Source organism: Micromys minutus, assembly GCF_963924665.1.
Source record: "Micromys minutus genome assembly, chromosome: 1".
NCBI classification, from domain to species: Eukaryota; Metazoa; Chordata; class Mammalia; order Rodentia; family Muridae; genus Micromys; species Micromys minutus.
Window position 1 is genome coordinate 70,137,308 of NC_137969.1, and position 26,736 is coordinate 70,164,043.

Consider the following 26,736-nt stretch of genomic DNA (forward strand, 5'->3'; position numbering starts at 1 on the left):
AACTTCTATTTTAGTTAGGGCTTTACTACTGTGAACAGATACCATGACCAAGGCAAGTGTTATAAAGGACAACATTTAATTGGAGCTGGCTTATAGGTTCAGAAGTTTGGTTCATTATCATCAAGGTGGGAGCATGGCAGCATCCAGGCAGGTATGGTGCAAAAGGTGCTGAGAGTTCTACACCTTCATCTGAAGGCAGCTAGCAGAATACTGACTTCCAGGCAGCTAAGATGAGGGTCTTAATTCCACACCCACAGTGACACACCTACTCCAACAAGGCTATACCTCCTAATAGTGCTACTCCCTGTGCCAAGCATATACAAACCATCACAGTATGTGAAAAGACTTTATTTTTAAAAGAGACATAAAAAATATTGGCATAATGTAGCCATATATTTTGGTAAAAAGAATGCATTTGCTTTTAATGTATGTAGGGAAACAACAAGGGTATGTAGAATTAGATGTTATCCACAGTTTTTACAAGGTTAATTTAAAATCTTTGTAAAGGGCTGGACACACAGACTAGTGGTGGAGCACTGTACAAGGTCCTGTGATTGTTCCATAGAGCATACATTCAAACCCTCACAGATGTTCAGTAACACACTTCTCTTTGTCACATAGAGCCAGAGCTGCTTCGCTGGTTAGAAGCACTTCTGGGGATGATGGCAAGATCCTGTGGCTTTGAAGTGTCCTTCTTGAGTGAAGCGAGATCTTGTCAGGTTAGCAGGATGCTGTGGATGACGGGTGCCATGATCACTAGCCAAGTTGCAATCCAATGTACTCCAGAAGATCTGGCTGAAAGAAGAAAATCCCAAACACTTAGAATTTGATCGCCGTGTTAAGAAGGCGAAGGACCCAGCATGGGAATGCACTTAAGCAAAGGGTTTCTCCCTGAACCTAGTCCCAGATGTTTGGGGAAATCCTCCTCCTTGCAAAAGCTCCACCTCTTCATTTGTTAAGATTTGGGAAATTCTTTAAAGGTCATTGGCTTGGCTGACTCTAGTGATGGATACTTACCCCAGTTTATCCATAGGACCAGGAAGGAACAAATCCCATACACTGCAGAACAATGAGATATAGCCATGCCAGGTGTAGATAGATGACCTTTAAAATGTCTGACTTTAGAGACAAAGGGACCACTTCTCCTTGTTTTTCTACCACACTAATCATTTGTACTAACTAGGACAAATGGGGAAAAGGTGACTAAAGGAAACCAGATACCAGTGAAGGGAGGAGAAGGAGAGGAGAGATCTGAGATCATCTGAAGGGATGACTGATAAAATGAGAAGCAGAATTGTCAGGCTTCCTAGGAAATTTTGGGCGGCAAAAGAATGTCAAGATTGGTTTAGCCTTCCTCAAATAGCTGGGAGGGTTGGTTTTATTTTCTCTGCAGCCATTTTTACTTTTAAAGAGACAGCATTACCCTCTTCCGGGTCTCGGAATGTTGTATCAACAGGAAATTGGCTTAATCGTGGTCTCCTAACCCAGTGTCTATCACACTGGATCTGTAGGGAGAGAGGAAACTAGGGGAGGATGAAAGTTGTGACCAGTCGGCTGAGAAAGTAACAAAAAAATAGAGGTCCACAGCCCATGTACAGAAACAGAGACAAAGAAGAGCCCTTCTCAGGAGAGTAAGCCCCGAGAAACACAAAAAAAGCATGTCTCCAGGACTCAGGCTCTCTGGAGATAAGTTATTATAGACGTTTCTATGATCAGAGTCTGTGCCCCAGTAACTCTAAGAACCTGACTCAACCACTCACCTTTAGTAAGCCAATTAAGAAGACCAAGCAATAGTGAAAGCTTTGGGAGGATTTGCTAAAGAAAACTACACTGGGAAGAGGGAAACAAGGTCCAGGAACATCCCCGCTATAACCCACACTCAGGTACTAATATGCAGTTTAGGTTTGCACAGAAGGCAAGAGGTTCACATAAGTAAGGAGTCTTAAGGTGTGGTTTTAATCTCTCCTGCAAGGTTTTAATCTCTCCTGCAAGGCGTTCTGGCAAGTTGTGATAACTGTGAAAACTCTTCCCTGGAGACAAGTCCTTCCTCTAGCAGCTGCCAGCCTTCATAGCCTTTTATTCTGCCAGTCAGATTCCTAGGGAAATTCCAATGTCTTGGGGTCTGTCTTAGTGTCCTAACACTGTGAAGAGACATTATATTCGTGGCAATTCTTATAAAGGAAAGCATTTATTTGGAGCTGACTTACAGTTTTTAGTGCACTATCAGCTTAGCAGGAAGCATGGCTGCATGCAGGCAGACATGGTGCTGCAGGAGTGTATATATGGCAGGCAGGGGGTGGGGGAGAGAGAAAGAGAGAGAGAGAGGGAGGGAAGGAGGGAGGGAGGGAGGGAGGGGGGGAGGGAGGGAGGGAGGGGGGGGAGGGAGAGAGAGAGAGAGAGAGAGAGAGAGAGAGAGAGAGAGAGAGAGGGAGAGAGAGAGAGAGAGAGAGAGAGAGAGAGAGAGAGAGGGAGGGAAGGAGGGAGGGAGGGAGGGAGGGAGGGAGAGAGAGAGACTGGACCTGGTTTGAGCATTTGAAACCTAAAAGCTCCCCTCACCCCACACCCCCATACACTTTCTCCAACAGGGCTGTTCCTCCTGATCCTTGTCAAGAAGCAACACTCCCTAATAACCAAACATTCAAATACATGAGCCTTTGGAGCCATCCCTCTTCAGAACACCACAGTGTCCATTGTTTTAATGGTCTGATAGCCAAGATGAGGGTTATAGTATCTCAAGCACTGTATTTGATTATTGTTTTCCCTCTTTTACCGTCTCCCAGACCTTTCCCCACCTCCCCACCCAGCCAATCCCATATCTTCAGTTTCTATCTCCTTAGAAAACAGGCAAACAAACCAGAATAAAAGGAACAAGCAAGCAAACAAAAACCCAACAAGACAAAGAAAAAGAGTGAGAAACACATAAAGACACATAAAACCATAACATATTAACAAAAGACCAGAAAAGGTTTTTCTTTAAATGCCCAGATAAATCAATCTCTCTCTCTCTCTCTCTCTCTCTCTCTCTCTCTCTCTCTCTCTCTCTCTCTCTCTCTCTCTCTCTCTCTCTCTCTCTCTCTCTCTCTCTCTCTCTCTCTCTCACACACACACACACACACACACACACACACACACACACACACACACACACATTCCAGAATACCACTGAGTTCATTTTGTGTTGGCCACCTACTGCTAGGCACGAGCCTTCCATTTATTATGGTTTGTAGACCCAGTAAGGCTTCACTGGAGAAAACTAAGTTTTCCTTTGCAAGTGGGTGACACTTGGAAATAGCTTCTGGGTTAGGGATGAAGGCTCATGTCCATTTCCCTAACAGTGCTGGGACCCCATACGGCTTGGACCTGTGCCGGCCCTGTATGTTGCCATGGTGTAGTGGCTTGAATATGCTGGGCCCAAGAAGTGGCATTATTAGGAGATATGGCCTTGTTGAATGGAGTAGTGTTACTATGGGCATGGGCTTTAAGACCCTTATCCTAGCTTTCTGTTAGCCAGTCTTCTGTTTGCCTTCAGATGAAGATGTAGGACTCTCAGCTCCTCCTGCACCATGCCCGCCTGAATGCTGCCATGATCCTTCCTTGATGAAAATGGACTGAACCTCTGAACCTGTAAGCCAGCCCCAATTAAATGTTGTCCTTTATAAGACTTGTCTTGGTCATGGTGTCTGTTCACAGCAGTAAAACCCTAACTAAGACACGTGGTCTCTATGAGTTTATATGTGCATCAATCCTGTTTTGTCTGGAAGGCATTGTTTACTTGGTGTCTTCCCCAATGGCTCTTAAATCTTTCTGCCTTTTCTTATGCAAGAGCTCCCTGAGACCTTATTCTTGAGGTAAAATATGCTTGCATCTGAAACAAATATCACAAATATAATATAAATAGGGCTACCATCAGGTAATTAGGCATAAGAGTAATTTTTTCCATAAGCCCTTGACTTTAGTTACTTTTGGTAGAAGTTACTCCCATTTTAGTTGTTGGCTTTGAGACAAGGTCTGGCTATGAAGACTACACTGGCTCCAAAGTACTTTATTCTCCTGCCTCCATCTCCCAAGTGCTGGGATTAGAGGAGACAACATGTTCCACTTTCAACAGCTACTGTTGAAATTACCTGTTCCAGATGGAGAGTACATTTGTCTCTTTAGAATATCTGTATGCTTGCCAGGAGAGTTATCCGGACATAACTTGGGTCACAGGAAAACATTGCTACTGCAGGCATGAGCCATTCTAGAAAACTGTGTATGCCAGGGCTGAAGGATAGTGCTTTTAAATATGGAGCATGGGGTAACTGGAGTTCTGGAGATTGTAAACAATGTCATTAAAGGGTTCCTCAAATCCAGTTGTTTCCAGAGTTAGAGGAACCCAAACTAATGTAGATGCTATTACTTTATCATTACTATTTATCATGTGAATAATTTGCCATTACCGGTGTTATGTAGATTGCATGGATCATTCATTTATTCCTTATAGCTTTATGAGAACGATTATTTTGTCTTACATTTGAGAAAACATGGCCTGGAGAAACTAAGCATCTTAGCCACTGATGTGACAGTTAAACTCAGTTGTCAATTTGGTGGGCTATGGAATCACCTAAGAGACACACATCTGAGAGTGTGTGTGTTAAGGTTGTTTCCAGAGCTATTTAAATAAGGAGGGAAGTTGTACACTAAATTCCATAAGCTGAGGACTCCAACTTAATGAAGGGTGGAAAGAAGGAAGCCCTCTGAGCACCAACATTCATCTCTCTGCCTCCTGACTGTGGACAATGATATGCAAAGCCATCTGACATCTCCTTTGCCGCGCCTTCCCTGCTGTGATGAACTGTATTCTTACCCATCCTATTTTATGTTGGTTTTGTATGGTGTAGCTGGTCTTAGCGACTCTGTGGGTTCTTCTTTTTGCCACCCTTTATCCCTTCCTGCCAATATTACCCACTAACACTAGATAGAAGAGAAAGAGAGAGAAGGAGGGGGGAGGCAGGAGGAGGAAGGGGGGAAGGAGGAAGGGAAGGAAGGAGGGGGGAGGGAGAGAGCGCTCTGAATCTAATACCACCAACCTCGACTCTCCAGAACTTAGCATTTATATGAAAAGTCCCTCTGAAAAGTTCTCAAATTCCAAACATTACACAGTTGCAGAAACTATCCAAGGCTGGCAAAACCATGCCTTTGCTAGAGCATGAGGCAAATCATAGTCAGCTGCTGTGGACCAGGACTGTATCAGGAGTGGTCCCAGATGTGACTGACTCTAAAATCTAGGACTTCAATGGTACCTGTGTAGGTCTGAATTAAAGGGGGGGTGACACTGTGTGAACAGGTGCTCCTAGGCAACACAGAGACATCTGAAGCATGACACCTAGAGTTTCTCTTCCTACGTTTATCAAGGAGCATAATGCTGGGACAGTCTCTACCCGTGGACAAGACTCTCGCTCCTATCCACCAGCCTCTTTCTCAGGCATCCGCCCTTCCTTACTTTCTTGCCGGGACTACTCTTCTACTTTTCTACTTTCCCTAATGGTCCTGATATCTCAGACTGCCCTATGGTTACTCAGGACTCAACTTTTAGGAAAGGTAAGGTGAGCTGGCTGGTAGGTAGCTGTAGAGTCAGACAGAAGCCAAGTCTCTCAAATGACAATGACACCTTCGAGATTCTCCACTACATCTTTGTCAGAAGGTAGAGTAGGAACCCCACACCTTTCTTCCTTCAAAAGAGACCAGTCATCTTGTGCCCACCTCAGCTCCCTGGGAGATAAATCTTACCCAGCGTACACGGTGGAATGAAGTACAGTGTGTCGTTCTCTCTGCTTACAGGATTGCTGACTTGGCAGGTGTAAAATGTAGACTTGTTTTGTGGGGTGATAGTGATTTCGAGTACATCTTCTGGACTCTTCTGGAGAAAGGGTCCCGAGTCCTTATACCAAGTATAGTCAACACGCTGGTCCTCTACCTTACATGATAGCTTCAGGTGACAGGAGTCAGTCAACACTTCAGTCTTCTCGATTTTTATGGAAGGCTTGGGTACAGGATCTGGAGAAAGTTTATTATAAGACAGTGTGTGTCTGTGCAGCATTTATGATGCTAAGGTTTAGCCAACAAACTACAAAGGGAGATAGGGAGGGGTCATAGTTGCCACTTAGGATGGCTGTGGACAAGAGACTCCTATAGATGGAGCCAGGGAGCAATTTTGTCTTCAAGTGGATGCTTTTTGGTGGTGATACTAAGGAAGATCCAGAAGGGGGAGCTCGAGGCTGTTATTTGCCATTAGGAACAAAGTGAGCTCATCTATGAGCCAAGTGCCCCTGGGGAGACCAGCTGGCTTCTGTATTTCCTGACTATCAGAGATCCTCGCCCAGTCCTCCAACAATAACCCACTTCAGCCACCAGTGAGCTACTCTGTCCCTCAAGAATTCTGGAGTTCAGATTCAGAGAGAATCCTAAAGGGCCTCGTCCTAAACACAGAGAAGCCAGAGGCTCTTCACACTGTCATTACAGAAAGCTTAAATCTATAAACCTGCCATCTTTGTCTCCATTGTGAATCAAAAGCTCATAAAGAAATTCAATTTGTTTAGTTTGCCCAGATTACATAATGCTTTTTTCTATGACTTTCTAAGTTCTTAATACATTTATTGGTTGCTTCAATCTGGTTCACCATGAATTGTTTCCCATGGAGTAGTCAGGGATCTAGCTTTACTTAAGCAGAAACCTCAAGGGAGAAAGTGAACTCTTTAGGTCACTGGTGGCTGTTTAGTTGTCCCCCACCCCAAACACAGACAGTGCCTATGACCATCTTACAAATTCTAGAAAGCCATGAGAAAAAGGCCAGAACACATCAATTTAGCTGCGAAACAGGTTAATTGGGCTTTTCCTGAGGAAAATGGAAAATGGATCCTGGACCCTGAGTTGTTTCTGAAACCGTTTTTACTTAATTCTGGGCCAAGAAGAAGGTAGTATTAAATCCACCCATTTTGAAAGAGCAAAAAAGATGTAAAAGGTGTCCACTTCTTTGTGGCCTCATAGATTTCTTTGTTCTTATCTCTACCAATGTAGCAGGAAGATATACTACAAAACAGCCACCAGTGGCTTACAGAGTTTTCTGTCCCTTTGGGGATGTGCATTTGGGTAAAGCTAGATACTTAATGATCCTACGGAGAAGAATTCTGTGATGCACCAGAACAAAGCAAAGTTAGTGAGTTTATTAAGTATTTAGACAGGTCACATAGAAACAGACATTACACAATTTAAACAAACTGTAAATAAGTGATTTTTTAATAAGTTCTGGTTGGGCGCAAAGCCTTGGCAGGATCTGTAAGGTCCTGAGGCTCAGAACTCTGAACTGGTCCCTATTCTTGTTCTTTCTCTTTTCAGTACTTCTTAACTCTTCTACACTCCCTTGGATTGCTTTTTTTTTTTTTTTTTTTTTTTTTTTTTGGTAAAGTAAGGAAGAGTTGGTTTTTGTTACTTCCCTCCAAAAACTCTTATCAAATATGGACAAATAGATATTAGTATTTTACACCATGGTGCTACTACAGCCACTGAGTAACTGACTAGAGGGATTTTTAAGGTGTTAAAAGGACATGTAATAACAATACATATTCGTGGGTGTACTTAGTGATAGTTCAGTAGAAATCGAGAAAGTTAAAATTTGCCTCCTCAAATGTTTATCACTCTTATGGGTTGGGAATCTTTGAGGTGTTCTTTTCCAGTTATTTCACAATACTGTTCTAAGGGACCCCGGAGATAACCCTTTCTGTCTAAATGTGGGCATTCTTTATCCGACTACTCTCCAGTGACTATGAAACCAACCTTCCACAAGTGAGTGAGCAAGAACACAGGAGTATTTGCCATTCTGTGCATTCTTATTTCCTTGAATCACAGCTTTAAACCTCTCTGACTCCAAGGATAAGGCCCTAATCTTATTTCCATATGAACGGGTTAGGCTGGAGCTATGAGTAGAAATATTTGTCACACTCAGTCTGATAGAGCTGTCCTTAAGAACTGTCTCAACTTATCTTTTTAATATCTTTTATTTTTCTACAAGTCTGATGAAGTCCAAGTTCAGACAGAATTGAGGTACATTCAAAACTAATTTAGGTTGCTTACAGGGTGGAATAAGGGGGCTGGAGAAGAAATAGTCTTTTTGATTTCCAGTATGGAAACCATACTTTTATGGTCTCCAGTATGGCTCCTCAGGAGGGTCTCATGTTGAAGGTTTTGTCATTAGTAGGCAGCATTTGTGGAAAGTGATTGGAATAAAAAGCTTTGATCTCATCAACTGATTGATTCATTGATAGATTTATAATTAAATGGACTATTGGGAAATGGTAGAAACTGGAAGGAGGGTCCTAATTGAAAAAGTGTTACTAGGAACATGTCTTTGAAAGGCATGTCTTATCTTTGACCTTTCATCCTAAAAATACTTCCTTCCCAGCCTGAGGTAAGCAGCTCTGGTCCATTGCCCGACTCTGCCATGATGCTATGCCTCCTGGAGTTCCTTAGCAATGAAGCCAATTGTCCTCGGTCTACAACCTTTGAAGCCATTAACCTTACCTTGTTTGAATTCTTTCCTTTGAGTATTCTGTCATAGTAATGAAAATCTGACACAATTTCTCTTTAAACCTTAGACTCACTTCAGAAGACATTTTAAATGGGCAGCAGTTATCAGTTTTGATATCTAGTGGATCAGGCTCACTGACAACTAGACATGTCTCCTGGAGAAATGAATTAAATGTGTTCTATTTTCTCTTCTCCCTCTCTCAGTCAGCTCCCCCTGACTTCCAGTAGACCAGCAGGGTGCCCGGATGTACATTTGTCCCTTGACTCCCAAACTTACCAAATACTTCGAGGGTTATTTTCCACTGGTCCTCGGTTTCATGTAACACTCTCATGTAGTAGGGACCTCTGTCCTTTTTCTGGACATTATAGATGAGAAGTGCGCCATTTGTTTCATCAAGATTGACTCTGCCTTTAAATGCAGACTGGAAGATATTCTTCTTACCACCATAGGTGTATTCTAAAATCTTCTGATCGGTAGTATGAAGCCAGGTGACACGTTTATACGATCCAAGTGGATCCTTAAGGATTTTCAGGGTTATGTTGCTGCCAGTTGTGACATTTACATCCTGTATGGAATGATCTGCCAAGGAAAGTCAGAGTGAGATCCATCTTGGAGAAACCAGTGCTGTCCTGTGGCCCAGCTTTAGCTTGAGCTAGTAGAAGAAAAAGTTAGAGCCTAAGAAACGGCTTGGCAGGACAGGGTGGAACAGAACTTACTGATTGTAATCCCAAATTGCTGCTATTATACAAAAAGACAAAGGATGCTAAGCTGATCCTGATACTATCTCATTCATAGCCTCTCAGGCTCTCTCCCCTTCCTCTCTATCTCTGTCTGTCTGCCTGTCTGTCTGTCTGTCTGTCTGTCTCTCTCTCTCTCTCTCTCTCTCACACACACACACACACACACACACACACAGACACACAGACACACACACACACAGACACATAGACACAGACACACACAGGCACACACACACACACACACACACACACACACAGAATTTAAAATAAATTGGTCCTAAATCTTCCTCTATGGGTCTGCTTCTTATTTGTTCAGTTGTATTGAATGCACACATTAGTCACAGACATCGTTATTACATCATTATAATCTAACAGACTTAATACACAAGTGCGAGTTGAACATAAAAACAAGCTGGACTGGAGGTGGTGGTGTGTTGCTTAGCTGGTAGAGTGCATGCCTATAATCCTAGCTTTCAGGAGTTACAAGCAGTATCTCAAGTTCACAAGTATCTCAAGTACCACAAGTTCAAAGTCATTTTTGTCATCATATCAGAATTATACTGACTACTCGGTGGAGACTCTAAATGCCAGAAATATCTGGATAGATGTGCTGCAGGACTTCAAGAGACCAGAAATGCCACCCCTGATTAGTATACCCAGAAACACTTTCAATTACCATACATGGAGAAATAAGATATTCCATGATAAAAACCAAAGTTAATTAATATCTGTTTAAAATTCCAGCCTTCTGGAAGATGCTAGAAAGAAAATGCCAACCTAAAGAGGATAACTACATCCAAAAAAAAAAAAAAAAAAATACAGGGAATAAATAATTCCAGATATGCAAAGTCAAAAGAACACACACATACACTCATATCCCACCCTCACCCCAACAACAACAAAATAATAGGCATGAACAAATACTATTCATTGATATCTTTCAATATCAATGGTCTCAATTCCCCAATAAAAGACACTGACTAACAGAATGTGGGCAAAACAGAATCCATCCTTCTTCAGCATCTAAGAAACACAACTCCACATCAGAGATAGACATCACTTCAGAGTAAAAGGATAAGAAAATATATCCCGAGCAAACAGACCTAAGAAGCAAGCTGGTATGGCCATTTTGATATCCCCTACAAACACAAGTACATTCACATTTGTAAAAGAAACATTACTACAGTTTAACCTTTATACACTAATAGTGGGAGGCTTCAAAACCCCACTCTAATGATGGGTAGGTCATCCAGACAAAAACTTAACAAAAGAAAATGCTGGAGTTGAGACATTATAAACTAAATGGATCTAACAGATGTTTACAGAACATTTCAATCAAACACAAAAAGAATGTATCTTCTCTGCACCTCATGGGACTTTCACCAAATTGACCACATATTCAGACACAAAGCAAGTCTCCAAAGATACAAGAAAATTGAAATAATTCCCTGCATCTTATCTGATGACCATGGATTAAAGCTGGATATCAGAAACATCAGGAAGCTTACAAACGCTTGAAAACTAAACAACTCTCTACTGGATGTAAAACAGACCAAGACAGAATTAAGAAATAAATTAAAGCCTTTCTAGAATTGAGTGAAAATAAGTATAGAGCATACCCAAACTCCTGGAAAACAGTTAAAGTGGCACTAAGAGGAAAGTTTATAGCACTAAATGTCTATAAGAGAAACATGGAGCAATCTTACACTAGTATTTTAACAGCATACCTGAAAGCTTTAGAACAAAAAATAAATAACCACACCCAAGAGGAGAAGACAAGAAAGAAACTCAGGGCTGAAATCAATGAAATAGAAACAAAAAGAACAATAAATACAAAGAATCAATGAAATAAAGAGTTGGTACTTTGAGAAAATTGACATGTTTTTATCTAAATTAACTAAAAAGCAGAGGGTGAATATCAAAATTAACAAAATCAGAAACATAAAGGGCGATGAATTACAAGAACACACTTTATAACTTATACTCCACCAAATTGGAAAATCTAAAAGAAATAGATATTCTTTTATACATTACCTTTAACAAAGTTAAATCAAGATAAGATAAGCACTTTAAACAAACCCAGTGAAATAGAAACAGTGTTTGAATTTTTAAAAAATCTCCCAACCAAAAAATGGTCATGGTCATATGGCTTTAGTCCAGAATTTTACCATATTTTCTGAGAAGAGTTAGTGACAATACTCCCAAAATTATTTTTTAAAAAGCCAGAAACAGAAGAAACATTGTCTAATTCATTTTTGTGAGGCTACAAATATCCTGACACTTAAACCATAAAAAGACTCAACAAAGAGAATTATAGACCAATTTCCCTTATCAATATACATGTAAAACTACTCAATAAAATACAAACTGAATCCAAGACACATCAAAAGATATTATCCACCATAAAGTAGGCTTCAGCCCAGAGATGTAGAACTATTATATCTTATCATATAATTATATCCTACCATATAATTAGCTGAAAGAAAGAAAAAAAACCACATGATCATCTCATTAGATACAAAAAAGTCCTCTGACAAAATCTAAACAAGTCCTGGAGAGATTAGAGCTACAAGAGATGTACCTAAACATAGGTAAAGGCAGATTATAGCAAGCTCATAGCCAACATCAAATTAAATGTAGATAAATTTCAAGCATTTTCACTAAAATTAGAAACAAGACAAGGTTGTCCTACTCTCTCCATACATATTCAATATAGTACTTGAAGTCTTAGCAAGAGCAACAAGCCAACAGAAGGAGATCAAGGAGACACACATTAGAAAGGAAAAATATCAAAGTATCTTTATTTGCAGATGATATGGCAGTATATATAAGTGACCCTAAAAATTCCACCTGGGCACTCTAATAGCTGATAAACACTTTCAAGCAAAGTAGCTAGATACAAAATTAACTCACAAAAACTGGTTGCCCTTCTATGTACAAAAGACAAACAGACTGAGAAATAAATAAGAGAAACAACACACTTCACAAAAGATATATTCAAATAATATATCTTGTGTTAATTCTAATCAAGCAGGCAAAATACTTGGATGATTTAAAAACTTCAAGTCATTGAAGAATTTGTAAAAGATATCAGAAGATGGATCCCAAACATAAAAGGATCTATGACTCCAGAGCTTTCAAAATTCATTCAAGGAACTGGAGCGATGTCTCACTGGTTAAGAGGACTGACTGCTCTTCCAGAGGTCCTGAGTTCAAATCCCAGCAACACATGATGGCTCACAAAATTCATTCAAGCCTTCATTTAAGAATTCATCCATCCTTCCAGTCCTTCAATCCACTTCACCATTTGTCTAGAACTTACCTGTAATGTCACAAAGCAGGCCCCCAAAAAGGCAGTGCTGCTGCTGATGTCTAGGATGATGGCCCTGGTCTCAACCCAGATGAACAGAACTCTTACCAGGTAAACTGAAACCTCAGCTCAGCCAGGCCTCAGATACCTAGTGACTTGGGTCCCTACTTTGTCAGGAAAGACACTATTGTCCTTCTCTGAGCCTAATGCAGGCAATATATACCTAGCCCCTAATTAGCTCAAACAGCCTATGTTTCCTAGAGACTCCTGCCCTGTCATATAAAATCTGCTTTCCTTCCTGCCAAGCCATTGCTCTCTACTCTCTGAGACATTTTGTACCACAATAAACTTTTTATTTCAATGGAGTAGTCTAGTTTGGTGGTTTTGCTGTACTTGCTTACACTGGCTGCTTTGTCCTTTGACTGATGCAAACAAACCAGACACTTGTTTCCAAGTTGCTTCTGGCTGATCCAGTCCATATTTGACCATCCTTCAAACAGAATCGTTTCAGTCTAAACAACAGATACTGTATAACCGCAAGCTTTCATACCTCTGGGTTTTGGAAGCAGCAGTGCAAGCAAGTGCCATGACCTTTTAAAAGACATAGACCAAGAGAACATTCTTGGGATTTTTGTTCTATGTTTTCAGATAAAGTGACATGTATCCCAGGATGACCTTAAACTCACTATGCAGTCAAAGGTGACATTAAATGACAGATTCTCTTGCTTTAGCTTCCCAAATGCTTGAATAATATTTATATGCCATTATGTCTACAATTTAAGTCTTTGGATATACATTCCACATTTATTCCCATTCTTAATTCTATGTAAATTAAATACGTGGCCCAGGTCAGTGATTTTTTTATTGCAATTTTGGTATTTGGAGCCAAATATTACCTTTTTTTCTTTTTTTTGGTAAAAGAGAGATCTGTTCTCTGATTCTAAGAATCTAAAGTTCTAAGTAACACCACCCTCTACCCACCAGACTCCAGTAGCATTTCCTCATTGGAGATAACCAAAAATATCTCAGGCACTGGAAAGAAAGTTGCCCACCCAATCCATGAAGAACTAACTTGGGTTATTCCAGACAGCCTCTCTGACAAGCCTCAGATGAACACTTGAAGATGGAAATGCTCAGGATTTGATGATAGAGGAGAATATGCCTAGACCCTTCCCATGTGGAAGAATTCAGAGAAACAGTTGTGAACAGGATGTTGTACCTTCCTCCTCAACCATCTGCATGTAACGATTCTAAAAAACTGACCTAATCACTGGATATGTCTGCTTACAAAATAAGGAAGTGGTTTGTTGGTCGTTAACGTCTTGATGCATCCATTTTTAATGGTTATGGATATTTCTGTTATTTTTAAGAAGGTAGATAAGACAGAACTAATGGGAATGACCTCTGGTTTTAATGTAATACAACAAAACAATGTGTCTAGACTCTCAAGACGAAGAAACAGTACTTACCCATAGCTTATAATAGGACTAGAAATGATCCTGCCTCTTTATTGTGTGATAGAAAAGCATAATTATATTCGTTGTGATAGCATATAATTGTATCCCAGCACTTAAAAGTTAGACTCAATAAAATCATGAGTTCAAGGTCAGCCAGTGCTACATAGTGAGCCCCTTAAATCACACACACACACACACACAGAGAGAGAGAGAGAGAGAGAGAGAGAGGCTGAGAAACAGAGACAGAAACAGACAGAGACACACAGAGAGACAAAGACAGAGAGGTGTCATAATCTCATATGAAGGAATTAATCAGGAAAGAGAAAAATACTCTGAAGAAATTCTGACTACTAAAACCACAAATCTTGTATTTTTAGTAAAATTCCTTAAAAAAAAACTAGAGCTGAGTCTTGAAGGCATTAATGTGGTGTCACCTGGATTTCTCTGATAAGACCATATGTTTACCAAGTTTACATAAACATACTTAGGAACTAAACTGGCAATAGATATTAAGATCCTGGATTTACGTCTTGGTGAATACATGCAGGATGATCTTTTCTGAGACAGGAAACATGATGATGTTAGTAGGCCATTTGACATGGATTCTAAGAAATGTAGAAAAGGAAATCAGCATTCTTCCAGGTGTTACGTGTAAATGGGAAGGGTCACAAAGCCTGTGGAAGGATGCAGAAGGGGAAGAGAAGGTCTCATTTTGTTTGCTTGACTTAGGGACTGAAATGACTTAAATTATAGTACAAGTCAAGATTCTCTAGAAGAACAGGACTGATAGCATGGTTTATTAGATAGATTTGTTAGAGTAGCTCACAGGCTGTGGCCCAGCTAATCCAACAATGGCTATACTCTAATAAAGAGTCCAATATGAATCCAGTATGAGGGTGAATGTCTCAGCTGATCTTCAGTAGACGTCAAAATCCTGAAGAGGTTAGCTCTAATCCGGGGAAGAGTGAGGACTAGCAAGGAAAGAACAAAAGCTTCCTCCTTCCTTGTCCTTTATACAGGTGCCATGAGAAAGTGGGGCCAGATTTAGGACAGTCCTTAACTCTAATGATCTAATTATCTCATAATAGCATCCAGCATTCAAAGACAACAGAAGCAAGATTCATTTAAATGCAATGAGCACAGGCTGGGTAAGGGCTGAAGGGGACAGCAGATGGCAGGTGACCTTTGCACTAAAGTTTCAGCCCTCTCATTTGCCAGAGAAGGTTCACATTTTTTTTTAAATTGCATTGGTCAGGGTGTTTTATTACAGCAATAGAAAAGTAACTAATGCAAACCATATAATATACTTTCAAAACACACTTCTTAGAAAAATACAAGCAAAGAAGTGAAAATACATAAGAGCCAACTCAAAATGTAACAAATCAATGATGGGATTTAAAAATTTAACAAATAGTCCTATTTGATTCACTAATGCATTTAGAGGTTGCCTTTTGTGCTCTTTTCTATAAGACAAAAGAAGCAACAAAGTACTAGATTTCTAGTTCCCTTTTATCTACAAATGAATGTCATATGAACTTAAGGCACAGCCCCCAGCTCAAATGGAATAACAAAGGCTTATTCTGAGTGACTATTACACAGAAATGTGGATTCGGCCCTAAATAACATGATAAACATCAAAGCAATTACAAAGCAAAAAGTCATGAATTAAAGCACTGAGCAAATGAATTGGTGAGAAAACCAGGTTTCAGCAAAGTAGGGGAGCATCAGCTGTATGTTGATGGTGTTACGGGCTGACATTCTTAGGTTTTGGATTGGTTGGTGTAGTGGTGGTTCTAAACTATACTGCTTTCAGCTCCTGAACAGACCATGCTTCCTGCTACCCGCCAGGGACTCTGCATCTCCTGATGAAACACACACACACACACACACACACACACACACGCGCGCGCGCGCGCGCGCGCGCGCGCGCACCAGTTAATTTTAAAATGCCTTGGTTCCTCAAAGACTCCTAAACTTTCACCTGCCTCCCCAGGCCCAATGCAGAAGTGGCCTGTGGCAGCTTATCAGAAAACTCATTTGGCTGGTTGACTTTATCTCCTGCTGCTATGGTGTTCCCTTCTTCACGCCCAACCTTCCAACTCTCTTGATTCTCTTCTTCCTGTCCTTTCCTCTCTCCTAGCCTAAGGAAACCTGGAAGTCCCAACTCTTTCTTTCTGCCCAGTCATAGGCTGCTGGCATCTTTATTGATAGATCAAAAACCAGTATCCTTAAACACAGATTCCTGATTAAATCAAAGCATCAGAACCACTCCTCTACAGGTAGGTTTATTGCATGTAAAAAGTTTTACCAATAATCAAAAGAAAAGTAACCTAGATACAGAAGGAAGGCAATGAAGAATTTTCACATTTAAAAAAAGGTGAAATAAATGTAACTATTGTAGAAAATTTAGCCCATCAGCAGTATTCAAAATCAGCTAGATACAGAGGATGGTCCAAAAAGAGCAGCTAGGATTGGTGAGTGCTACTGCTGCTGGCTACTACTGGGAAGTGGCCGTTTGGTCCGGGATGAGAGACAGGATGTGGACAGACTCACACGTAATCTGATTGTGTGAGACAAGGAAAAGAAAGGAACTGAGGATAACTATTAGAACCCTGGCCTGAGAAACTAAAAAATGGATGTGCTATTAATCGGTGCAGACAACAGGGAAAGAACAGAAAAGTTGGGGAGGAGAGAAACTGTGGGAAGTGGGCTCTTGTTTTTAGGGTTTTTTGTTGATGGTTTTTTTGTTTGTTTGTTTTGTTTTTGTTTAAGACAAGGGAATCTTCCTATTATCTGGCTGTCGTGGAACTTGTCATATGGACTAACCTGGCCTTGAACTCTCAGAGATCCAGCTGAGTGGGAGGATTAATGGCATGTACCACCATGCTTGGCTGTGGGAATATTTTTTACCCCTCCCATTAGATTCATCTACTAGGATTTCTGCTTCCTTTCCCTGGGGGTCAGCTATGGCGGTCCAAGTCAGGAATCCCAGCAGTTGGGAAGCCGAGGCAGTAAGAACTAGAGTTCAAGGTTGTTTTTGGCTACACAGCAAATGTAAGGTCAGCCTGGGATACAGAAGACCCCATCTCTAAAGAACAGTAACCATGTTTCCTCCTCTGGAAGCCGGATAAGGCTCCCTGGCTGCCTCAGTGAACAGAAAGTTGAAATGCAGGTTGCAAAGCTAGGTGAGAAACCACAGACAGCATTTGCTGGTCTGTCTTAACTGACTGTCACATGCATACGAGTCCAGACACTGGCCATGTGGATCAAAATGCCTGCAGATGACTCTGGGTTCCACCATGATCTTTCTACAAGTAGTAGAGGATCCGAAAATGAACAGTATCTAACGGAAACCGTCTCCAACTCATGAGTGAGATTAGCTGTGGCTATTATTTTCAGCCACTACTTCTGTGGGCACTGGTTAAGCAGAAATAAAAAGTCAGAACAATAACAACAAAAAAAACCCCGATGAGTCAAAGTTTGAATAAGTGTCTGGAAAGTCTAGAGTAGATGCTTGGAAAAAAAGAAGAAGAAGAACAGAAACTCAGATCTGGGGCGGAGGCAAGAGTTTGGGGCCTGTGAGTTCATCTATAACCCCCACTCCCATCTGCCTCATGCTGTGTGTGTCCCCACTGTTTCTTCACATTTAAATTGTCATTGAATCTGACTAGAAGTGCCTCAGAGACAAGGAAAGTAAGACACTAATGGCCATTTTGGAGTGGAGGAAACTGAGTCCTAAAAAGGCCCTACAGGCTGGGTATGCTGGCACACCCCTTTAAGACCAGGACTCAATAAGCAGAGGCAGTCCCATCTCTGTGAGTTCAAGGCCACCCTGGCCTACAGAGAGAATCCAGGACAGCCAGTACTACACAGAGAAACCCTGTTTCAAACAAAACAAAACCAAACAAAGTGTCCTATAGGATGGAGTCCAGATTTTAAAAACAACAACAACAACAAAAATAAAGGTTCTTCTCATACCCCAATATAATATTTTTAGTGCCCATTTCTAGAAGAAAGGAGGAGGAGGGAACAGGAGGTCTCCATTAGATATGATGGACCAGGAGCATGCGCCAGAGCGAAATGGACTCTGAGGACAGGCTGGTAGAGAAGAAATAACCTGGGAGACACAACAGTATCTGGAGAGCATAGGTGGGAAAGTAGACAGTCTAATGTATAGAGGTTAGTCTAGGGGTAATTCCCCTGTAATTGCACTAGAGCTGACTAAGTAAATCCGTAAGACTCTGACTATTAGGGTTTTATTAGTATTAATATATTTTATTAATATATTTTATTAAAAGCCATTTCTACAGAGAAGCCCAGGGAGCAGAGGGCATGCTGAATCATCTCCTTGAAACAGACAGCTCAGGGAACCCCAAGAATGGTGAGGAGAAAATTACCAAGAGTGCTTCTCAAAGTTTGTTCCTCAGGCAAACATTCCAAAGGGAAGAGGCTAGTCAGCTGCTCACTAAGTTATGGACATCTAGACCCGAAGGAAGACTCTTTTATTTCTTATTTTTGAAGTTTTTAATCTAATGGTCAAATGCTGTGAGTGTGCTGTGCTATGGGCACTGCTGATAAACAGGATACTCTCCCAAGGAGAGAGAAACAAACACGTCTTGAGCTGCCATCTGAGCCCCGAGGGATTCCAGGAGGGAGAGGCGTGAAAATGGAAGCCTGTGGCAAAGCAGGATGGGTTGAGGGTACACAGAACTCTAGACAGAAAGGCCCAGGGCTAAGAAGGACACTTCTCTCTAGGCAAACAACAGAACTCAGATCTGCCAGCTTGGCCTTAACAGTTAACCAATACTTCCCATCAGCTCCGATGTCAACGGCTCTAATACTGTCCTATGAGCTGAACCAGTCCACAGCGGTCAGTATAGCTACAGAGGACCTGCCGACAGTGTATCCCTGGACTTGCAGCCAGAATGCACCAGGATCAGCAGGCAAGGAAGCCGGCATGAGTGTTTAGTCACCTCTCCTCCACACAGGGCCAGCTCATCTCCCTAAGACTTGCACACCATCAATCAGTCTTACAATGTTCTTCCTTCTTCAGAGTCCTTCATTCCTGTTACCCGCTCTCACCCCTGGTGCTGAAAGTAAAGCCCCTTACGTGAAAAGTGTTTGTTTAGCCAAAGGACTACTAGCCTGAGAGGCAATGGCCTAACTCCTCAGCTGGTCTGGGACGAAAATGACTGACTAGGCAGCTATACTAGGAAAACAGGCTCAGGCCCCGCGGAGTGGGCCTTATCTCAATGTAAACCCGTTATTTTCTACTCCATTTTTAGAGAGACACCCTGGCTTCTCAGGCTCTTATTCAGACTCCCGACAGAACAGACCATTGCAACTTTCCCACAGTTTGGATCTGTCTCTGACACAGTCAACTAACTACCTTTTATTTTCTCTCAGGGCAGGGCTCTGTACAGAAAGCAAGTTTCCAACACCAAAGGGAACACATTGCTTCTAACATAAAACATGGCGAATAAAAACGGGAGCTCCTATTAGCAGAGAGCTTCCTCTTATGAAAAACGTGTTCACACAACTCCAGCCATGAGGTGTATGTACTACAGCAGTTCTACCTCTCCATCCCCCCAGATCCTGTTTCTCTTGTCCCCTTATAAAAAGAGGTGGGTTCCGGTTTTCCAGAGCTAAGGAATACTTCCAGGCCTTTCCCACAGTCCCACTGCGAACACCCAACCCAAGAGCACACCCATTTCCAGGGTTGAGCTATGCCCCCCCTTTCCCAACTCGCCAGGCCTTCAGCCCACAACCACAGCAACCCTGTTGATGGAAATTACCTTGAAATCCAGTTACCAATGACAGCGATAGCAATTCCAGGACCAGACACCATCTCTGTTTTCTGAAGCACATAATACTTCGAGAAGCTTCCCTGGAACACTGGAGACAACTGTAAGAAGGCAGGGCCTCTTCCCTTCGAACAGGAACAACCCAAAGCAGGAAGTTGTATGAGGTTTTGTTTTCCTCTCTCTCTCTCTTTTTAAATTACCATAGCAACAGGAAGGAAAACCACCCAGCCACCGCTACCCGGCACACTACAAGGGAATGAAATTTCAAATTTTCCTACCCACTAGAGATTAACAAGGAAAATAACTTGGCTTAAAAGAATGGACTTTTCCCGCGGCGGTGCCTTCTGGACATTGAGGCCCAGCCGCAGTCTCCGGTGGGGAGTGAGGAGAGGCCACGCCCAGACAGACCGCTAGAGCTGCTCGCCCTACAGAGGAGATTTTCGCCATCCCCCGCCAGCAAGGCCCGCCCATCCGTTCTTTCTCCCAGCCTCTGCCCTGTTCGCCTTGGAACCTGCTTCTGCAAAGTGGTTCGAGAAGGGACTATGTATTTACTAAATTTTGTGTTAAAGACAGTAAAGATCTTAATGTAAACCTTGAAAAACCCAAACTTACTTTCAGCTGTCTTGGAGGGAGCAATAATTTTAAGCATTTAAACGAAATTGATCTTTTTCGCCGTACTGATCCAAATAATTCCAAGCATAAAAGAACAGACAGATGCACTGGCGGCACGAGCTAGAGTTATCACCGAGAAAGGAGCCTCCCTTGAGGATATGCCTCTGAGAGATCCAGTTGTAAGGCATTTTTTCAACTAGTGATCAAGGGTGGGTGGGATCCATTGTGGGTGGTGCCATCCCTGGGCTAGAAGTCCTGGGTGGGGGTCTATAAGAAAGCAAGCTGAGCAAGCCAGGGGAACACAAGCTCCTGCCTCCTGACCTACTTGAGTTCCTGTCCTGACTTCCTTTGGTGATGAACAGTGATGTGGAAGTATAAGCTGAGTAAACCCTTTCCTCCCCAATTTGCTTCTTGGTCATGATGTTTTGTGCAGGAATAGGAACCCTGACTGAGACACAGATCAGTTTTATGTCGTTTGTAAAAAGGGGAATCCAGCCAGTCGTGGCCTAGGTTAACAAAGGAAAGAGCAGAGCTTGGTTATCGTGAACTTCAACAACTGGGAAGACAGGAAGGATGATTCAGATGAGGACATGTCTAACTTTGACCGTTTGTCTGAGGTGACGATCACATGCATGGTGATGAGGATGTAGACTGACCAGAAGTAGGTGGAGCGGATGATCTTTCACAAGACAGTGATGAAAAATGCCAGATCTGGAGTAAGGAGTGTTGTCATCACCTGGATTTTGAGAAAGAAAAGTAACTTCTGCAAGATTTCATGATTGAGAAAATCCCTGACTTGATAGCTCTAAAGGCAGAGATGATATACCTGCCTCCTCTAATCCACTTTTCAACCTTATTTTTTTAAAGGCTTCACCAAGGGTTGATTGTGTACCATTATATGGGACATTTAAGTCAGCGAAGATGGTATTCACATGCAGAAACATTTTCCAGGATTCCATGAAGCAGTTGAGATCCTAGGAAACTGCTTACAGCAGCTCTGAGGAATAATGCATTTCATCCAAGTCTTCTTTCTTCATCACACAGTTGCTTACACATTAGGAAAGCTCTCAGCTCAGGGAAAGACAAAGGTTTTAGAGCCTAGACCATGGACTTGAAGGAAGCAGAAACAAATTGGCTAGTATCTTAAACTGACACCCTGCCAATCTTCCAGGATACCTTTCAGAATTACTCCACTAAAGTTAATTTTTCACGAACAATGTACTTTACATTGTTGGATATGATCACTTGTCATTGTTCAGGTATATTTCAGCTAAAACCTAACTTAGATGGTTTTTGAAGCCTACACATTTGGTATTGTTTGGCTCTTAAGCTTTTACATCTCTTAGTGTGGAGGACAAAGAAAGCTGTGCATTGTTGCTTGAGAATATGTACATTTTAGACCAGATTTGAATTTGCATTGTCAGCATGGCAAATGAGTGGGAAATGTTAATACACTATTGGATGGCTTTATTTCCTGTTTCGATTTCAGCTTATGCCCTGGCTGGAAAAACCTCAATTTATGTTCGTGACAGTGAGGATGTTTTTTAAATGTCTACATTCTTTCTAATAAACTGTTGAAAGATTTTTTTTAAAGAAAGAAAGAAAGAAAAGGGATAGATTGTTCACCCTCGTAGTCTCAGGCATGTTGAGGCCATTTCTCATTCCAATTCATTGAGTTCAAATGAACTATTTTTTCACCCAGGACAGTGTGGGAGACTCGTGAGGTGAGTTGTAGTCCCTGAGACATCATAACTCTAATCATCCTAGGATTGAAGAGGTTTCTGATGATCAGAATGGAGGTAACCAACAAGATGTCTTCTGTTTATCCTGTGCACTGTCGAAGTCATCACCCCACAGTGTCCACACGGAAGAGATTTCAAGTCTTCATGTATTCTCCACATGCTGGAGGTTGGAGTAGTTCTGAATTTAGGACATTCCTCTACCCACCCTTTCCTTTTCTCCTGACCATTCACTCCAAGCTTTTCTGTGCCCAGAACCAATGAATCCAATGTGTCCCATGCCCTAGAGGTGATTTCCAAGCTCCCTAAGAAGACCTGTAGGATTTGGCTAGTCTGATACTCTTAGCTAGAATGGAAGAGCATAGCAAATTGTCACCTTTCTCCTATGTATTGTTTGCAAGAGATCCCAATGGGAGTAGACAATGAAGTAGGATGCTGATGAGCATTAGGTTAGTTGGCATTTTTGTCGATGTGACCACTTGCTCCATCAACATATACAAGACCATCAAGTGTACATATTCTACCATTCACGAGGAAGCCAAGACTTGAATCCGAACCAGGTTCTAACTGGGTCCTGCCTGGGCTGCAGTCATTTTTTTCTCTCTTGCCTCCTTGTTTTGCCCTCTGCCTGAAGTCCCTTAGTCCTCTTCTCTACTCATCAACTAGATACCCTCAAGGTCTGTCCCCTCTAGAGCTTCAGAGTCACCTTTCCTGTGTCTCTTTCTTCTGGCTTCCCTGAACTCTCGTTTGTGTCACTTAATAAAAATCTCAGCTCTCAAGGGAACAGTGCAAGCTCTAGGATAGACTGGAGACATTGTGAAAAGGTTTCTAATTAAAATGATTATGTGGATGTGGTTGCTTGAATACAAATGACCCACACAGACTCATGTGTGAGAATGCTTGGCCCATAGGGCATGGTACTATTAGGAGGAGTGACCTTGTTGGTGTAGGTGTGGCCTTGTGGGAGGAAGTGTGTCACTGTGGGGGCAGGCTTTGAGGTTTCATATGTGCAAGCTATGCCCAGTGTGGTACAGTCTCCTTCTGCTGCCTGTGGATCAAGATGTAGAACTTTTAGCTCCTTTACCAGCACCATGCCTTGCTTCACCCCATGACAATAATAAGCTGAACCTCCAAAACTATAAGCCAGCCCTGATTAACTGTTTCCTTTATAAGAGTTGTAGTTGTCATGGTGATTATTCACAGCAATAGAAACTCTAAGACAATAGCTATTATAGAAAACTTATCCCCCAAAGATGAAAAAGATGAAGTTAAAAGTAAACCATGGACGAGGCCACCGCCACCAGCACAGCTGTGCCAGAGCCACGAGGAGACTGGCCGCCTGACTTCCCCCTGGCTGGCCGCTGGGTCCTCAGATTTGTTCCAACAGACAGTTGAAATCACCGTGGGTTACTATGAAGTGCTGGGCGTGCAGAGACATGCCTCACCTGAGGACATTACAAAGGCGTATTGAAAACAGGCACTTAAATAGCACCCGGACAAAAATCTAGAAAATGAAGAAGCAGAGCGGAAATTCAAACAAGTAGCTCGGGGATATGAAGTATTATTGGATGCTAAAAAGCGGGACATCTACGACAAATCCAGCACAGAAGGATTAATGGTGGTTCAGGAGGAGGTGGAAGTCATTTTGACAGTCCATCTGAGTTTGGCTTACATTCCAGAACCCAGATGATGTCTTCGGGGAATTTTTTGGTGGAAGGGACCCATTCTCATTTGACTTCTTTGAAGAGACATTTGATGACTTTTGGAAACCGAAGGAGTCCCCGAGGAAGTAGAAGCTAAGGTGCCAGCTCCTTTTTCTCTGCCTTCAGTGGATTCCCTTCTTTTGGAAGTGATTTCCGGCTTTTGATACAGGCTTCACTCCATCCGGGTCACTAGGTCTTGGGGTCTCACTTCATTCTCGTCATTTGGCGGCAGTGGAATGGGCAACTTCAAATCAGTATCAACTTCAACTAAGATGGCTAATGGCAAAAAAAATCACTACAAAGAGACTTGTGGAAAAACGGTCAAGAAAGAGTAGAAGTTGAAGAAGACAGACAGTTAAAGTCCTTGACGATAAATGGTAAGGAGCACCTGCTACGCTTGGATAAACACACACATTTAACAGAAATCTTAAACCATAACTAGCACCATTTGAGGAATAACAGGAACTTTTTTTTTTTAAGATTTCAAGCAAACTCGACTTTCTGTATAACTGTACCTAATCTAAAGTATTTATAAAGCAGCTCATCAGAGCCCCCATTTGTCAGATTTTTTAGTTTGTTGTTGGGACCACAAAATAAGACCTTTCTTTCTTTCTTTCTTTTCTTTTCTTTTTTTTTTTTTTTTTTTTTTTTTTTTTTTTTTTTTTTTTTTTTTGGTTTTTAACATTGTTGTAATCTCTGTATGCACTTTGCTTTAAACAAAACGTGAACTGAGGTGAGCCCTGAGTAGTGCCAGGATGAGACTGTCTTTAACACCAGCATGGATCTGCTTCCCATGGCGTTGAATTGGGAGTGAGTAGTGTCAACCTGCTGTGAAGTTAACATTGCCAGAATCTTCTACAGAAATATTTCCATTTTATTTTCAGTATTTAGTGAGACAAGCTATTACTGCATCAATGGTAACACATTTCTGGTTTAGTGAAAATTAAGGATGTTTTCTAGTTGTGCATGGATGCTGGCAAGATTGTCAGTTTGACTATTGTTTAAATAGGTAATGTTTACCTTAGGTTTTAAAAATGCTAGTAATTTGGGTTTTTTTTCATTTGCTTTTAAAAAAAGAAAAAAATGTGAATGTATTTGGTGCATTCAAAAAAAAAAAAGTAAATCATGCATAATCTCCTTATTGGGGGAGGGGGAGGGGAGGTTAACTACTAACTTTCCAACACTCAATATTTCCTATGCTTTCCAATATTTCCTAATATTTTCTATGCTTATGTACTTTCAACTAGACAACTGGAATTCTATGGCATGTGTGTGTGTGTGTGGTGTGTAATATGTGTATACTTTATATGTGACTTTTTGTCACTTACTGTAAAGATTGTCCCTGGATATTAGACTTTCTTCAAGAAGAACAACAATAACAACAACAAAAAGATGTTGAATAGAAGTTCAGTACTTGCTGGTGTGGACACATAGATCTTCAAGCATTTCTTCTCTACTAGATGTCTAGCTTATATCTAACTTGTATTTTCTTAGTGATTCTTCAGCGACTAGTGGGAAATTGACTCTCTGGGTGGAATGCGGGGAAGGGATTCTATATTCTTTACTATCTTAATTTTAGAAGGGAATATTTCTAGTAGGAATTTCCCAGTTTTATATTTGTAATTTTGTATTAACAAGGTGTGCCAACTTATGGAAATTATATCCTTCCTTTTGTTGCTGAAGCATTTAGGGGGAACACCTGGCCTTTGAGCCCCAGTAACTAGGTTTAGCTGCCCATTCTCAATACTTCAATCAATAATATAATCAATGGTGAAAAACAAATAGAGGACAGTTCTTCAGTGTCCCTGTCTCAGGGTTTTATTGCTGTGATGTTGTGCCATGACTACAACAATTCTAATAAGGAAAACAATTATCTGGGACTCACAGCTCAGATATTTAGTCCATCGTCATCACAGAGAGAAGGATGGCTTTGCACAGGCAAACATGATGCTGGAGAGAAAACTGCAAGTTCTACAACCCAGTCTGCAGGCAGCAGGCAATGAGACTAACCACTGGGCCTGGCTTGAGCATCTGAAACATCAAAACCCACACCAGTGACACACCTACTCCAACATGACCACACCTCCTGATGCCACTCCCTATGAGTCTATGGGGGTTATTTTTACTTAAATCACCATAGTGGCCTCATTGAAAAGGAGAATTAAAATTGTCCAATTATCCTCAGAGTCTGTCTTTGGGAGCAACATTATAAGGTTTAGGTTTAAATAAAGTCCAGAGGTACTAAACAATTACACCATCCAAGACAAAGTGTGTCCCTGTCCACCACTGGCCCATCATTGTCTTAGCTTCACCATCTTGCAAAGAAGTTCAATTAGTTGTCAGCTCAGTGTTAAATCTTTTCCTGTGGAGAAGGACCCTCCTCTGGCTGACACCAGAATTCAGATCCCCCTCCCCAATAGGATTCCTATGGAGATTTAACTGGGATGCCATTGTTTCAATTTTCAGCTAGCACAAGGAAAGGATAAAAATGTTTCTGCCAGGCTGGTTATTCTCTGAGTCTGCCTTTACCCAACAGGGAAGTGTGGTAGATCTGGCCTCACCAAAAACAGACTCCTGTACAGCTCTCCAAGGTGTGGTTAAGCTGACTCTTGTTTTTGTTTTGTTGTTGGTTTGATTTGGTTTGAATTTTCAAGACAGGATTTCTTTGTGTATAACCCTGGCTGTCCTGGAACTCTGTAGACCAGACTGGCTCAAACTCACAGAGATATGCCCAGTGCTGACTTGTTTGTTATGACCTGGTGTTGTAAAAAATAAAAAAAAAAAAAAAAAAAAAAAAAACAACAACAA

At 41.5% G+C, this 26,736-nt stretch overlaps 1 protein-coding gene and 2 pseudogenes across 3 annotated transcripts; 2 read left to right on the forward strand and 1 right to left on the reverse strand.

Moving 5' to 3' along the window:
- Positions 1-104: 104 nt before the first annotated feature.
- On the reverse strand, positions 105-20,211 carry CD48 (CD48 molecule). The gene is made up of 4 exons (XM_080919959.1): positions 19,866-20,211; positions 8,840-9,142; positions 5,770-6,036; positions 105-795 (listed from the first exon to the last, which is right to left on the reverse strand). The coding sequence occupies exons 1-4, from the start codon at positions 19,936-19,938 to the stop codon at positions 716-718; spliced, it is 723 nt and encodes a 240-aa protein (XP_080776085.1). The 5' UTR covers positions 19,939-20,211; the 3' UTR covers positions 105-715.
- Positions 20,193-21,246, forward strand: LOC308429294 (prostaglandin E synthase 3-like; annotated as a pseudogene). The gene is made up of 3 exons: positions 20,193-20,248; positions 20,306-20,588; positions 20,946-21,246. The product of its transcript is annotated as a prostaglandin E synthase 3-like (transcript).
- Positions 21,247-23,411: 2,165 nt separating this feature from the next.
- Positions 23,412-24,370, forward strand: LOC308429363 (dnaJ homolog subfamily B member 6-like; annotated as a pseudogene). Its single transcript has 2 exons — positions 23,412-24,014; positions 24,055-24,370. The product of its transcript is annotated as a dnaJ homolog subfamily B member 6-like (transcript).
- Positions 24,371-26,736: the final 2,366 nt, after the last annotated feature.

Excerpts from the sequence above, each read along its gene's own strand:
- CD48 (XM_080919959.1), bottom strand. The coding sequence starts at position 19,938 with ATGTGCTTCAGAAAACAGAGATGGTGTCTGGTCCTGGAATTGCTATCG. Across the intron at positions 9,143-19,865 it reads ATTGGTAACTGGATTTCAAG|ATCATTCCATACAGGATGTA; the intron begins GTAATTTCCATC and ends TTTCCTTGGCAG. Across the intron at positions 6,037-8,839 it reads AATAACCCTCGAAGTATTTG|ATCCTGTACCCAAGCCTTCC; the intron begins GTAAGTTTGGGA and ends AACTTTCTCCAG.